This window comes from Ambystoma mexicanum, chromosome 7p (genome assembly GCF_040938575.1).
Source record: "Ambystoma mexicanum isolate Mex_15411 chromosome 7p, UKY_AmexF1_1, whole genome shotgun sequence".
NCBI lineage: Eukaryota > Metazoa > Chordata > Amphibia > Caudata > Ambystomatidae > Ambystoma > Ambystoma mexicanum.
The window spans coordinates 592,612,614-592,625,941 of NC_090939.1; the positions used below are offsets into that span (position 1 = coordinate 592,612,614).

Consider the following 13,328-nt stretch of genomic DNA (forward strand, 5'->3'; position numbering starts at 1 on the left):
ACAAAGTTGCAAAAAACATTAAAACTCACGTTTATAATAAGTATAATACTTATTATGTGTTTTGAGCTAACTCGATATTTTTTAGTGAAGAGGGAGATTATTTAAAAAAGAATTGTAACAATGTGCACTTCACTTGATGTAATTTATAGATGATACATAACAATTCCATTAATGTCTTGTTTGAGTATAATATACAGTAGAATGCTTAGCCTATTGTGGCGAACAGGCCTCTGCAATATGGCCACTTGTTTTGAAGTGTTTTTGAATGCACTTTCACCCATGTAGTTGATTCTGTGTATGGAGATAAAGGAAATCCCTCAACAAACAGTAAACTAACCTAACAAAGCCCTTGCAGAGGGGTGGAACGCTTGGTTGGCATCCTGTTCAAGGAGTCAAAGTTGCTTGTGAGTGCATGAGTTTTAACATTTCTTGCAACTTTGTTTAAATACATTTATACTTATTTTTGCTATGAGATTGTGTGCTGGGATTTATTATAGCCCTCTCATGCGCAACACTATGTATTCCTGGTGTTGTAAAGCTCCTGGGCTATATACTGTATAAAAAAAACAATACTGATTGTATTTTTTGGAATAGCTTTCTCCTGAATAATAAAGAAAACAAATTGAACTTGACCTGAGTAGTTGTGTACCAAAAAAAATGTGTACTGGCTTCAGTCCAATTGCACGTTTTGGTCTATGAGTGTTTATGATTAGGTGACTTTCAGTCTGTAATTGTGGTCACTGACCTTCTGAACAAATCGAGTTAACTTTCAAAACGTAATGAAATTGTACACTACTAAACAGTGAAATTAAATGATTTCATGAGCAAAACAACTTCAAATAGGTATTATTAAGTTATGACAACCTAATATTCTAAGGTACCCTTTTCTAAACACTTAATTCAAAACGACAGAACTATAGCGTTGGTGGAATAAAAATGCTTTTTCTTGTATTCTCTCAAACACATATCAGTATAGTAGGCTGATAATGGATTTGGCAATACTGAGTATACTGACATAGTGGTGACCCAGTGGTGGCCCTCACTGATATTAATTAAGGGAACACATCCTCAGCTGCAAAAACACAGAAAAACAGTGTTTTTTTCAGTTCACACTACAGAGATCTGCTCCCTTGATTTGAAACAAAAAGGGTGCCTTTTTTGTCACTGTCCATGTTTTCAGTTTTGGCTATTAGGTGCGCAAATGCACCTGCTGTTAATAAGCTGAAACTATTACATTGGAGTACAGCTGGGGAGAAAATGCATGTTGTTAGCAGAGGTTTCAAAAACTGCGCATTACTGACTCTTAGCTGTCAGAAATAAGGAGGTGGTGGGTAAAATTGATGTTCAAAAACAAAGAAGGTTGTTTGTTATAAAAAAAATAAAATTCAGACGGACATGGGAACAACTTTAGACTGAGAGTTAAACCACTGGGAGTGGTGCCCACTTGAAGATACCCCTTCTCCTCCATTATAGAGAACGATTCTGTATTGTTCAGTACATATCAAGGTTGTTTGGGGGTGGGAGGCAGAGCCTTTATGCAAGATCCAAACATCTGTAAATGCAGTATAGCACTATACTTGCCTCGGGAGGATAGCTCAGCGGCAACATGCTCACCTTGGAAGCAATATGACACGGAGCAAGGCAGGTTCGATCCCCTGGTACGCGCTTAGAAACCTCTGGGTCTCAATCGTGTTATAAATAACATATCATTTCATTCATATTTAAATAGTGCAAATTATATACCATCGTTGTTAGGCAGAATCATATGCAGTACCCTTTGGAAACACCACGCACAATTAAGACTACAAGTGTAAGTACAAATTCACCTTTGGTACAAGCCTGTACTACACAGTAAAGTGGTAGCGATGGATGAGCAAAGTGAGCAGTATCAAAAGTTACACAAAGGGCAGTAATTACTATGGTTCAAACAGACACTTACTCGAGGTTTCTGAGTAAACGAATATACATTTATTTACACCATTAGTTATAAAACAGTCCACTAATTTAAAGCAGCAGAAAATCACAATCTTAATAGACTACACACCACCCAATCAATTCTGGACATGTTAAGCTCAAAATGAAGTGTGAGCAAAATGGCACTCCAGCAATTTTAAAAGGGAGGGAAAGGACAAGGTTATCAAAAATCAACAACACCAACAAGTGATAGGCAGGGCAATCTAGAAATGGCTTACTACAACTAGGATTCAAATCAATAGGCTGGGCCAATGTTAATGGTTCCGAGTCTTTGCAGACTTTGCAGTTCAGTTAAGTTTTTGCCAAGAGTTCAAAACGAAGTTGGTCAAAGGAAAAGTTATGAAAAAACTGGTTTGGCGCGAAGAGTAGAACACGTGAAAGACCTTTACAAAAATAAATGGTGAATAAACCCAGCCGGAACCAAATAAAATGAAAAGGGGTCCAGCAGATTAAAGTTTGAGGCTACCACCATAGCCTCTAACAGTACTGAGGCTATTTTCATAGCTCGCAGTAAAATAAAAATGGTAGATACCACTGCCACCAGCCAAATCTTGGGAAACAAAATAATGTTCCATGAGTAACAGACAAAAAGGGATAACTATTAACCCTTGCAGTACTCTATGGAAGATAGTTTGTACTGGGTCTGTAAATTTAATAAGACTAGTAAAAGTCAATGGCAACTTTACATGTTCTGGGAGACAGTAGTCAGTCCCAGAAAATTGAGTTTAAAGAGTGGGAAGTCTAAAAAGACAACCCTGTGTCACTGCACTGAAGGTGCTTTGTGACACACAGTAAAAAGATGATGCCTATGGAGTAGGTGAAACTCCATAGTGCATGAGCACAACATGTACAACACACAGCAAAACACATGTAAGAGTGGGGAAAAAAGGCTCACACTCTTACCAGGTGAAAATAATCAATCCTAGAAATCCAGCAAAGATGCTGAGGGACTCAGTAGGTAAGGGAAATTAGCCAATCTGGAGAATTCTCCCTAACAATCGTATAGTGTTCTGATTCTTTTATCTAAACGTTTGCCAAAATGCCTGTATAGTTATATATATTATTGATGGAAAATAAGAGATTAAGCTTTATCCAATTTTGAAAGAATGTTGTGATGCATTTTCTACCCAAGTGAAATTTCGAAAATATGATGTTTGTATACTTTGACCGTGAAGGCCATGGCTAGTGGTCTGGTAGTGTTTTAAGACTTTACATTGGGCACGGCCGAAAGCCATGGCTAGTGGTCTGATGGCGTTCTAAAATATTTAGTGGGAACGACTGAAGGCCATCGGTGCGGAAGAAATCTCTGGAATAGCAAAACCCTTGAAATTCAATGGAAAATCTTAAAATAATGATCAGTTAAGGTTAGAAATGTATCTTAACAATACCCCTGAAATTCAACGTATTGGGGAACTCAGGACCAGCTTAACTAGGCCCGTTGCAAAGCCCAAGTGGACATATTTATCAGAAGAGAAGGAATTCACAATGCCATAGAAAATGGCATTATGGCGGATACAGTATTATAGGGGAGATCAATGGGAACGCATCAAGTTAATCTGGTCCCAGGTTCCCCAATGCGTTGAATTTCATTTTGTGCAATACATCTCTTAACTGATTAATAACTTAAGTTTTTTTCAATATATATATATATATACATATATGTTGCAACTTTAGGTGACTTTACATGGTCTACACATAATTACATAATAGGTACAAGATGGTATTTTTATTAACTAATTAGACTTTGATTAATATTTCTTTTCCCATAGGAAGTTTGATATTTTGTTTGCATGTACGTCCACTACATTTCCTCAAGTAGAACAGTGGAAAAAGTAATATTTATGAATTGATTTGGAAATCAGGTGGTGAATATTGAGATGAAAAAAATATGATAATACATTGAATTGCAATGTGCTAAAATATATTTTCAACTAATAACAACATGTTGCCATTCCCATATATTTTTACAGGAATTTAATAGGAATTGGTACATTTTCAGAATGCAGCAACTACACATTAATCTAGTCACCGTGATATCCACTTGTATTGTCCCAAAGTGATTACCGTAGGCACTATGAAAGTGGGCGAACGAGAAGACCTAGTATTCACGACAAAGCTTAACACGATGGGTGAAACACACTAGACGGACATGGCAAGCTGTTTTCCATTTCAATTGTGCAGCCATTGTATGGATGCGTCCATTCATTGGTGTGTTTAAGCTCACTGTGAATTAAACATCATTTCGATAGAGGCATCATCTGATCAAGGAGTGATGCCTTTTGCTGTTGTTTTCATGGTTTGTGCGCACCTAGTGAAACTCCTCACTGTGCCGTGGTCCCTGCCACATACATGCCCACAGATGCTGCACTGTATGGTGGTTTTCCTTCTACCCTCCTACAGCGGTGGCAATTAGCACCTGTTCCACAAAATGTCGCAAGTGGAGATGCAGCTTAGGCTAAGGAATACGATTCGGTTTAGCATAGCGAAGAGCAGATTCTGCTGCTTGGATGGATGGGCTTCGATGAGACACACCTTCCATCCCTTTTATTATCTGTATCCCAATTAAGTCTTTTTCCAGAGTTACCAGTGGTAGGCACCTTTAAAGTCCAACTTCCAATAAAGATAGTTCTGTACCGATTGCAAAAAGATACCAATGACAGCACAATGTTGAACCTATTAACTTTAATCCAGCATATATAGTATGCTGATGTTGGTCCAGAGCTTCCACCCTACCATATGTGCTGTAATTAAGCTTTATAGGCCTAGCCCATTGCCCTTACTTTAAGGAGGTTTACTGGCCCTTGACTCCAGGTATGATCCAAGGGCTAGGACTTTAAAGCTATTGTGTCCCACATCTGAGCGGTGAAAGGGGGTTCAAAAAGGCAATTTGCATGGATTGGTTACTTGGAGCTGGCTAGTTTCCAGCAACCATGTGGAAACCTGTGGGCTAGGCTTAGAAACACGTCAGGCCATGTCTTCAAGGTGTGGATGGGCACGGTAATGGAGTGGCAGTCAGGAGCAGTCAAGGGGGAGAGACCGGGACGCATCTGCCTGCACACCCTGGCGAAGATGGTGGCCAGCAAGGGGGTGGAGTCACCAACCCTAATAAGGTAGCAATGGGGTGGAGGTGCAGGGTTTCTGGTGCCTGGACCATGTATGTCAGGTGCAGTGCAGGCAAAGAGGACAGCGGCTCTGGTGGCAGGGCCCTGAATGGTGCGCCCGTGATGAGCGGGAGTGCCGTGCTGAGAGCCCTTCCGGCAGCACAGACATGATGGGGGAATGATGCAGCATTCCTGTATTGGCCAGTTTCTGGGCCATATGGGATTCCCAAACCATACCAGCTCTTATGACCTGGACATTTTTCAAGAGAGAGGATTTCACGTCACTCCCCTGGAATATAATATTTGTTAATGCCTGATGGTCTTGGTTAAGGGGATTTAGCAACAATTCAATAGGAAAGTAGGAAGGATTCCTCCGAAAGCAGCAACATAGGTAAGACCTTTCAGAAACAATTGTACACCCAAATCCGTGCTAGCAAAGAGGATGTCGACAGCTACATTCCTAAAACTGCTACTCCCTGGTTCTACAAGCCTGCTAGCAACATTGCAATCAAGCTGGGATTCCACTGACCCGCCAGGATGTTTTTCAAAATAGATGTCACCCTTCAAAGAGAATGATGTTTAAGCAACACAGCGCCATCTTACCTTATTTCCATATTTAGGGGGTTTTGCTTTGCATGCATTGCTTATATAGAGAAAGAGTTCTTCCACGGTAAGCTCCTGCATGCATTTTAAAAAAAGTGCAAGTTGCTGAGAAAATGTAATGGAAGGCAGAAATGTAATCAAAGGCTATGTGCGCATCTCTGGTTGTCCTTTTGCCAAATCACACATAACGTGTGGATGCACAGACAGCTGCAAGTTTCATAGTTGCCCTGAGGAAGAGTCACTATAATGATGACTACCACATGTCCTTCAAGGGCCCTTGTTACACATGATACATCTCTGCTAGAAACAGTAGTGCAATATTTGCCCTGAACTCAGTGGTGTCAAATGACTTTCAAACTTTCCATCTAATAGGGTTGGTCGCATTCCATTCCCTGAAGGCATGTTTAATATCCCTATTGGTTTCAAACACAATGAACAGAATAATGTTTTCTGGGATAAGGAGTTCATACTTCGCTCCCAAGGTGTCTTTCAAGGCATCCATCTTTGGCTCTCGATGTTCACTCATGATCTCCCTGGAAGAACTATAGTGGATAGTCTGTGGAGGACTCCTCTTGGAACCTCCATGCATCCTTCTCATCACATCATTGTCCCCAATGTCAGGGTGCTCTGAGAACTTGCTAACCTCCAACCTCTACCTATTCCTCTTTTTCATCCTTGATGACCACTCATTTGATATCTGACTTGTCTCCCAAGTGGACTTTCAATAGGCTGCTGTGCTTTGAAAGAATGTTCCTCACTGCTGGATGTACTATAATAATGTTCTGATGAACCACAACCTGTGCTTTCTGAGCAGCGTTCCATATGTGGCATGGTGTTCTTATTGTCACTGCATCTGTTATCACTCTGAGAGGCACTGTCTGTATTGTTCTGACCACCCCAGCACATATTTTACCTAGAAAATGTTTTACTTTACACACAAGAAAGAATAGCTCTTCTCTGGCAATTACACCCAACCATAAGGTGTCAGGACAGACGTTAACCAATACGTCCAGCAGTTCAATGATCACTGAAGAAGTTCACAAGATATTTAGTTGTCCCCTCCTAAAGTCAAAATGTCACTGTTTTTTTCTGACAGTCCTTCGGTTAGTCTGCTGGTGTTTGTGGGTTACCAACACCTCCCCTTCTTCAGATAGGTCCTGTAGATGTTCCTCTGTCTCTGGCATGTGCTGCAGATACAGCTGGAGTGTACCTTCTACTCTGAAACAGCTGGTCTTGATAGTCCCAGTATCGACAGACAATGTCAAGAGGGACTTATCACCTGCCTTCATCAAGTTCCTGATTTTGTCTCTCTTAGCCAATTCTCTTCTCCTCATTTTGGCCTGCTCCTCCTCAATGACATGCCACATCCTTGTTCCTCCCACCACTTTAGGTTTAACCCATTCTGATAATGGTCTTTCCCTACCTGCTGCTTTGGGCTAAGCATGCCCTCCTATTACTTTCTGTCGTGGCTTCCACTTCGCCATCCTCCCATTGACTTCCTCCTAAAACTCCTGATGTCATCTTCCTACCACATCCTGATATTTCACTACTTCTGCCTCCTGATTCCTCCCCGTTCCATCTCCAGATGTCTCGTCCCTCCTTTTATCGCAAGCCACCTACATCCCAGATCCTCTAACTGCTGACTTCCATATCAACCAACTCCTGCAACTATCACCTCCAACTACCCCCACTGCTTGCTCTCTGAGTGGGCCTTAAATATACAACGTTTTCCCCTCTCTGGACACGGATCTGGGCAAAGGCCTGCACCAGTGTAGGCAAATTGGTGTTTGTTTGTGATTGATATACTTGGAGCATTCACGCGGTCAGCTGTATATCAGCTTTGGGCGGTAGCTCTGGTGTATACACAATCCACAGTTCTAAAGGCTTATTTTGCCCACTTGGAATCCTACCTCTGGTCCCAATGCACATGTGCATATACTCCGAGCCCTATGAACAAATCTGCAGCTCTCTGTGCTCCTGGTGCAGTGGTGGTGTGCCTTTGTCTGTCTCTACACGGGCTAATGAGTATCAGCATAGTATGGTTTCCACTGTAGCAGACAATCACTCTCTATCTCTGCATGCATTGCTGAACATCTGTTTGGATAATATGCTTGCATGGTAGTAGCGAGTGTCAGCAAGGTGTGTACAGTCTGCGACGGCAGGTGTTGTAACCCTCATTATCTCACTGTCCTCACTTTTGCAGACTTACAGTTAATGAGACATAATTCTCCTTTCCACAAAAGTACGCGCGCGCGCGCGCGTGTATGTGTGTGTGTGTGTGCGCGCGTGCGACCGTGCTTGTAGTATAACCAAGTAGTTGGCCACTGCCATAGAGTAGGGACTAAGAGGTGACCGTGGCACACTGGGGGTCGTCATCCACTAACTCAGGGAGTCTCCCTGCCCCTTTCATTGCCCCAGAGTAAGGCAGGGACTTTCTTATCATCCTTTGCAGCCATGACTTTGTGGCCTCTTTGTACGAATAATAACAACTTTAGCATTGTATGCACATTTTCTAGTTGTTTCACACGAAGGGCTGGTGGTGGTGGTCCTAAACACTGTCATGGCATTTCTAAGTAAACTCCTTCAACCACTGAATGATGCTTGAAATCGGAACCTGGTTGCACATTAGTTAATTCCATTACATTCTGCTCACAATTTCTTTAAGAAAATGGAGTTGGGGAACAGGGTAAAGAATGGGTTTTCTCTTCTTTGAATGTTTTGAATGGAGGGGGAGGGGTAAAATGAAACATAGTTTGTTTCTAGAAGCCATGATTATTTTCCAAAATAGAAATGTGTGCTTTGAGTATATCCGCACAGGAACAATATGTCTTTGGAGAGGTGATAGCACGTTTGTTTACTACTTTGTCATATGACGGAAAGCTTGCTTGCATTTTAAAGTGGTGGGAGCTTCATTTGTACTTCGGTGAGGTGCCTTTGGCCTTTTTTCTATTAAAAAAGATGCGCTGTTTTTACTACAAAAATAGAGGAACAATGAATGTGATAATGAATACACCCAAAGGCAAAAGTCAATGCATTTCTGGAACATGGTCTGCTCGTTGTTTTTGTTTTTTTGTTTTATTGTTCCCAGAATCAAACATATAAGTGGTAACTGGCTGAAATTTGGGGACATTGTTTGGGTGTCAATGTATGCCCAAATCCTACATGGGCCGCTTAATTGGGAATTGCAAAATGAAAAGTATGCTGCAGGTACATGTGTGCCCCAAAACCTTGGATAGACGGTACAGGGTAAATGCATGTAATGACTGCCAGCACAATACATTCACGATTGCGGTAAAGTCTAAAAACGAGCAGTTAATACAGTTTGGAATTGCCAGGCACCCCTTCTTACAGAACTTGATTGAAGTGTAAAAGTCAGAACCTACAGTCAATTCCTGTGCGTCTTGTAATGATGAGCTCTGTGGAGTTTCACCTGTGGCCACTTTATCTGCACTTTTCACTTGTGCACAAAAATGAACCAATTTAATTTAGCACCAGTTTTGCATTTTATATTATAGGGAATGGATTAATCAGGATTTGCCCCCATCTGTATCATCTAAAAATGTTTTCCAGAGGGCACACCTGAAGCAGGATTTTGTTTGTACTATGTTTGCTATATAACATAACACATTTACCAAATACATATTTATTTTTTTGTTACACCGCAACCATTGTACAACAACAGCCTGAAACATGCTTACCACTCTGCAAAGACTTTTAGATAATACCGAATGGGGCAAAACCTGTTTGCTCCGTTTTATATCACAAAAGCAGCGAAAATGGTGCTAAGTGCATTTGCTCCATTTTTAGCAACGTATGCAAAAGTTAAATGATCTGACCCAAAGCATCTTTGTGGCTTTGCAAGGGAGACTGGGTCTGACTGAATATCATGGTTTACTCCAAAATCCCAAATATGTGTTTTATTTTGTCTCCCCAGGTGATTATGTAGTTATGACGGTCTACTTCGATTTAAGCAGAAGAATGGGCTACTTTACTATTCAAACCTACATTCCTTGCATATTAACAGTCGTCTTATCCTGGGTATCCTTCTGGATCAAAAAAGATTCTGCACCAGCAAGAACTGCACTCGGTAAGGGTCCTAACTTACTTTCTTTTCTTTTTGTTAAGGACACTGTGTCGTGTCGGGATGCCTTCTAGAAGATAGACAGTTCATTTAAAATGTGGCCAGTGACACCCTTTTTCTTTAATCACTGGGTGGAGGATGCCCTTTAAAATGTACACAATAGTGTTGGGTTGCTACTGGACCGACAGTAAATTGGATGTGACCCTTGTTTACCCAAATAAGTCGAGTCAGGTGTGGACTTGCAAAAAATGATAGTTCTGTGATGCATTTTGTAAACTAACATTGAATTCGGTGGCGTCTCTATTCTACTGTTTACAACAGCACTCTGTTTACAGAAACATAATACCTTCACCTACCAGATGCAATGTTGTAGGTGTTGTTTGCTCCTAATTTATAAAGTTTGGTGAACAGCCGGTGAAGAAATTGTGCTTTCTCTGCCTCCTTTCAAGGAAGTATAATAACTTTAAAAGTAATGCAGTGTATGCAATTAAACAAAAAGCATGTTACATTGTTCACATCGTAACTCCACGGAAGGTTTATCATAAAACAATAGGATAACTACTTGATAAACTGCAATCTCAGGGTTGTAGGTGGTCACATTTAATTCCACATCGCAGACCTCAAAGGTACTGTGGGGGCAGTTCAAAGTCAACAGTACCTGGATTCAATTCTTGGTGGGCTGATGCAGGCAGACCCGAGTTCGAACATTGATGCAAGCCGATCAGGGTCAGTTCGGGCACATATAATCGTGGAGGCTTCAGCAGCAAGTGGGCGTCTAGTAGGGGAAAATGCGGGTGTTCTTGAGGTAGAATGCCGGCTCTTCAGTGATGCAGGTAAGGCCGGTCCCAGGAACGCTTTGAAGTTGGCAAGACTGACTTGGATTTTAGCCGCTGCTAGGGGCCGATGAATGATGCTCCAGTGGTTCTAGATGGAGGGTGACAGTCGTCAAAGTTGTGATCTTGGGTGTGTTTGTGTGTGATCATTGAGGGGCAGTTCAAGGGTTAGCTGGGTCAAGCTGTGTTTGTAACCCCCGGTTAAAGTCAGTGAGTGACACTCCGCTGATGTGGTTCAGGTCCGGGCATTGAGCAGTCACTTAGGGCCTAGCAGGTGAAGTACTTCTCTAGGACACGATGCAGTGTCAAGCTGGTTTATATGCAAGAAATAGTTCAGCTGTTTGGAGGAATGCAGTACCAGCGCCTACCCACTTGTTAAGTGAACATAGAGCGACCAGTTTGGTGCAGTAGAACAGGGAGGTTCAGCTGGTCTAGCCCCCCAATTGCTGTGAGGCCTCCATAGGGGACTCGAGGACAGAATGCTTTTGTTCAGGGTCTGCTCCCCTAGCTTACGAGATCCGTAGCAGAGTGGTTGGTCCTGGTCCACAGCACTGGTCACTCCGGATGTGCCCAGGGAGTGGTTAAAGAACAGATGTTCTTTCTGTCATGGACAGCTCCTTCTTGACCTCAGACTATGGGCTTGGACACAACTGTCCCAAAGCAACTGTCCCAAAGGAAGTCCAGTGAGAATCTTCAGAATGACTTTTCAGCCTTAAAGGATCCTTGGGAACTGAGTTAATCTACTGAAGGGGTGAGAACCCCTTTGTTTTCAAGCCACACGTTTACAGGTGATTGGTCTAAAGCTAGCTTGCTTTAGTGAACCAATCCCTCCCCTTGGCCGAAGTGGACTTTGCCCTGTTGAAGTCACACCCAAATTGCGTTGATCCAGAGGAAATGTTGGGGACAGGAAAGGGAAAGAGAGACAGTGAGAAAAAAGATGGTAGAAGGTTTCTTGCAGTGACTATAGCCCTCCTTCCTATTCTACTCCCTCCCCCTTCTCTCCTTAGTGACAACAAAGGCCTTTAGACATGCAGCACCCTGTTGTGAGGCTACCGCTTTGAATGGGTGTAGTCCTTTGATACTTGGGCCCAGGATAGCTGCCGGCTGTGCGGCTGTGTATGGGGGAGGGTGTTTACAGCCCGCACAAAGGGCATCAAAGAGAGGCTGGATCCTCTGTGTTTCTGTCCTACCATTTGGCACTATCGACCCGTCTGACCCGAATATGCATTCCCTTCCACAGCAGAGCACACTCACAGGTGCTGTATTGTATTGCAGTTTAAAAGAAAACCTTTTTTTACAACATCACTTCCTAAAATTCATGTATACTTTCACATTCTGTTAACTTAACAGTCTTAATATTATTCTCTATCCTTTAATTCCATTATCAGCTTTCCTGGCCAAACTTTCAACTCACTCCCTGTTACAGAATGTCCACTCTCTTCACAGTTTTTTTTACCCTATGCAATCAGGGCAGTTCGAGCACTTTATCCAAAAATTCAATTCCAGTGCATAGCCACGCTACATTTCTTCCTTTTAAATACAAGACCCACCATTCATCTGGTGATAGCGAGAGAGCATTGTTTATGTATTTTGCCAGATAGTTAGTTCTTTACCTTGTTATGTTTTTGCAGCTGTCATTAGGTGTTTAACTGACTCAATCACTTCCTTTTTACCACTGAATCTGCATTTATTATCTAAGTATCCACATTGCCGTCTAATAAACATTACTTCTTTGGTCTGGTACAGATTTAATTTCAATGTAAGAATTGGTTCAGATGGTAGATACTGGGCATTTCATAAGGTAAGCTTGCAATTTGCTCAAGTCCCTTGGTTCCCAAGTTCAATGACTTATATTGGTTCCTGAGGTTTTGTGAAACAATCCAATTTTTATCTTTTACCTTAGTTTTCACAGCGTTTGAATTTGTTCTCAATAAGTCAGAAGTAGCATCTAGCTCTTTATTTGTGTTCTTACATAGCCGTTGCCACTCTCCCAAGGGCTAAGTTTGGGTACCTAGTTCCTTGTTCCATAATAACTTGCATGGGGCTGCAGCGTCTTGCATTAGTGTTTTTGATAAACAATGCTAGAGTTTTCCACATTAGCACAGAGTGTAAAGGTTGCAGTCCTAGTTTACATCTTATCGCTGCTATAGGTACTCCTTTTGGTAAATGTAGCACTGTCTTCCAAGACATACCCTCAAGTATTTTCCATATATTGTTTTTTATCAAAAGACCTGTTTCACTGCCATATGCCACTGCTGGTATTATCTTCTGTTTGTAGAAGGTTACTATTGGAATAAATGTAAATTTACCATAGCGGGCATGTCTTATCAGGCCTTGCGATGCTAGGACCTTCATTTGCGCTTTAAATTTATTTATCCACGGCCCTCACCAAGTGAAACAGAGAATTGGATACCTAGATATCTTATTGTCTCCACTTCTTCTAATATTTCCTTTCCGATGGTCCACCTAAATACTGTTTGTTTCTTTGATCTTCCTTTCCTTTGAATTATATTTTAGACTTTTTGATGTTAATTCTTAGATTGTTTTTGACCATATATTGTTGTAAACTGTCTAATTTTCGCTGAAGACTATCTTTGGTGGAAAATATTTCACCTGTTTCATTTAGATTAGTAGATCTGCCATGTACAAGTTAAACATTGACGTTGCCAGTGGGCATCCTTGTTTTACACCCCTTTCTGTTTTTATCTTGGTCGATAAAGTCCCATGGTTGTAAAG

At 41.6% G+C, this 13,328-nt stretch overlaps 1 protein-coding gene across 1 annotated transcript in view; it reads left to right on the top strand.

Moving 5' to 3' along the window:
- LOC138526177 (gamma-aminobutyric acid receptor subunit gamma-3) overlaps positions 1 to 13,328 on the top strand; it is a 1,711,882-nt gene that overhangs the window by 1,596,768 nt on the left and 101,786 nt on the right. The window contains exon 4 of the mRNA XM_069636600.1: positions 9,613 to 9,765. Within this exon, the coding sequence (XP_069492701.1) occupies positions 9,613 to 9,765 (153 nt within the window). The remainder of the gene's footprint in view (positions 1 to 9,612; positions 9,766 to 13,328) is intronic.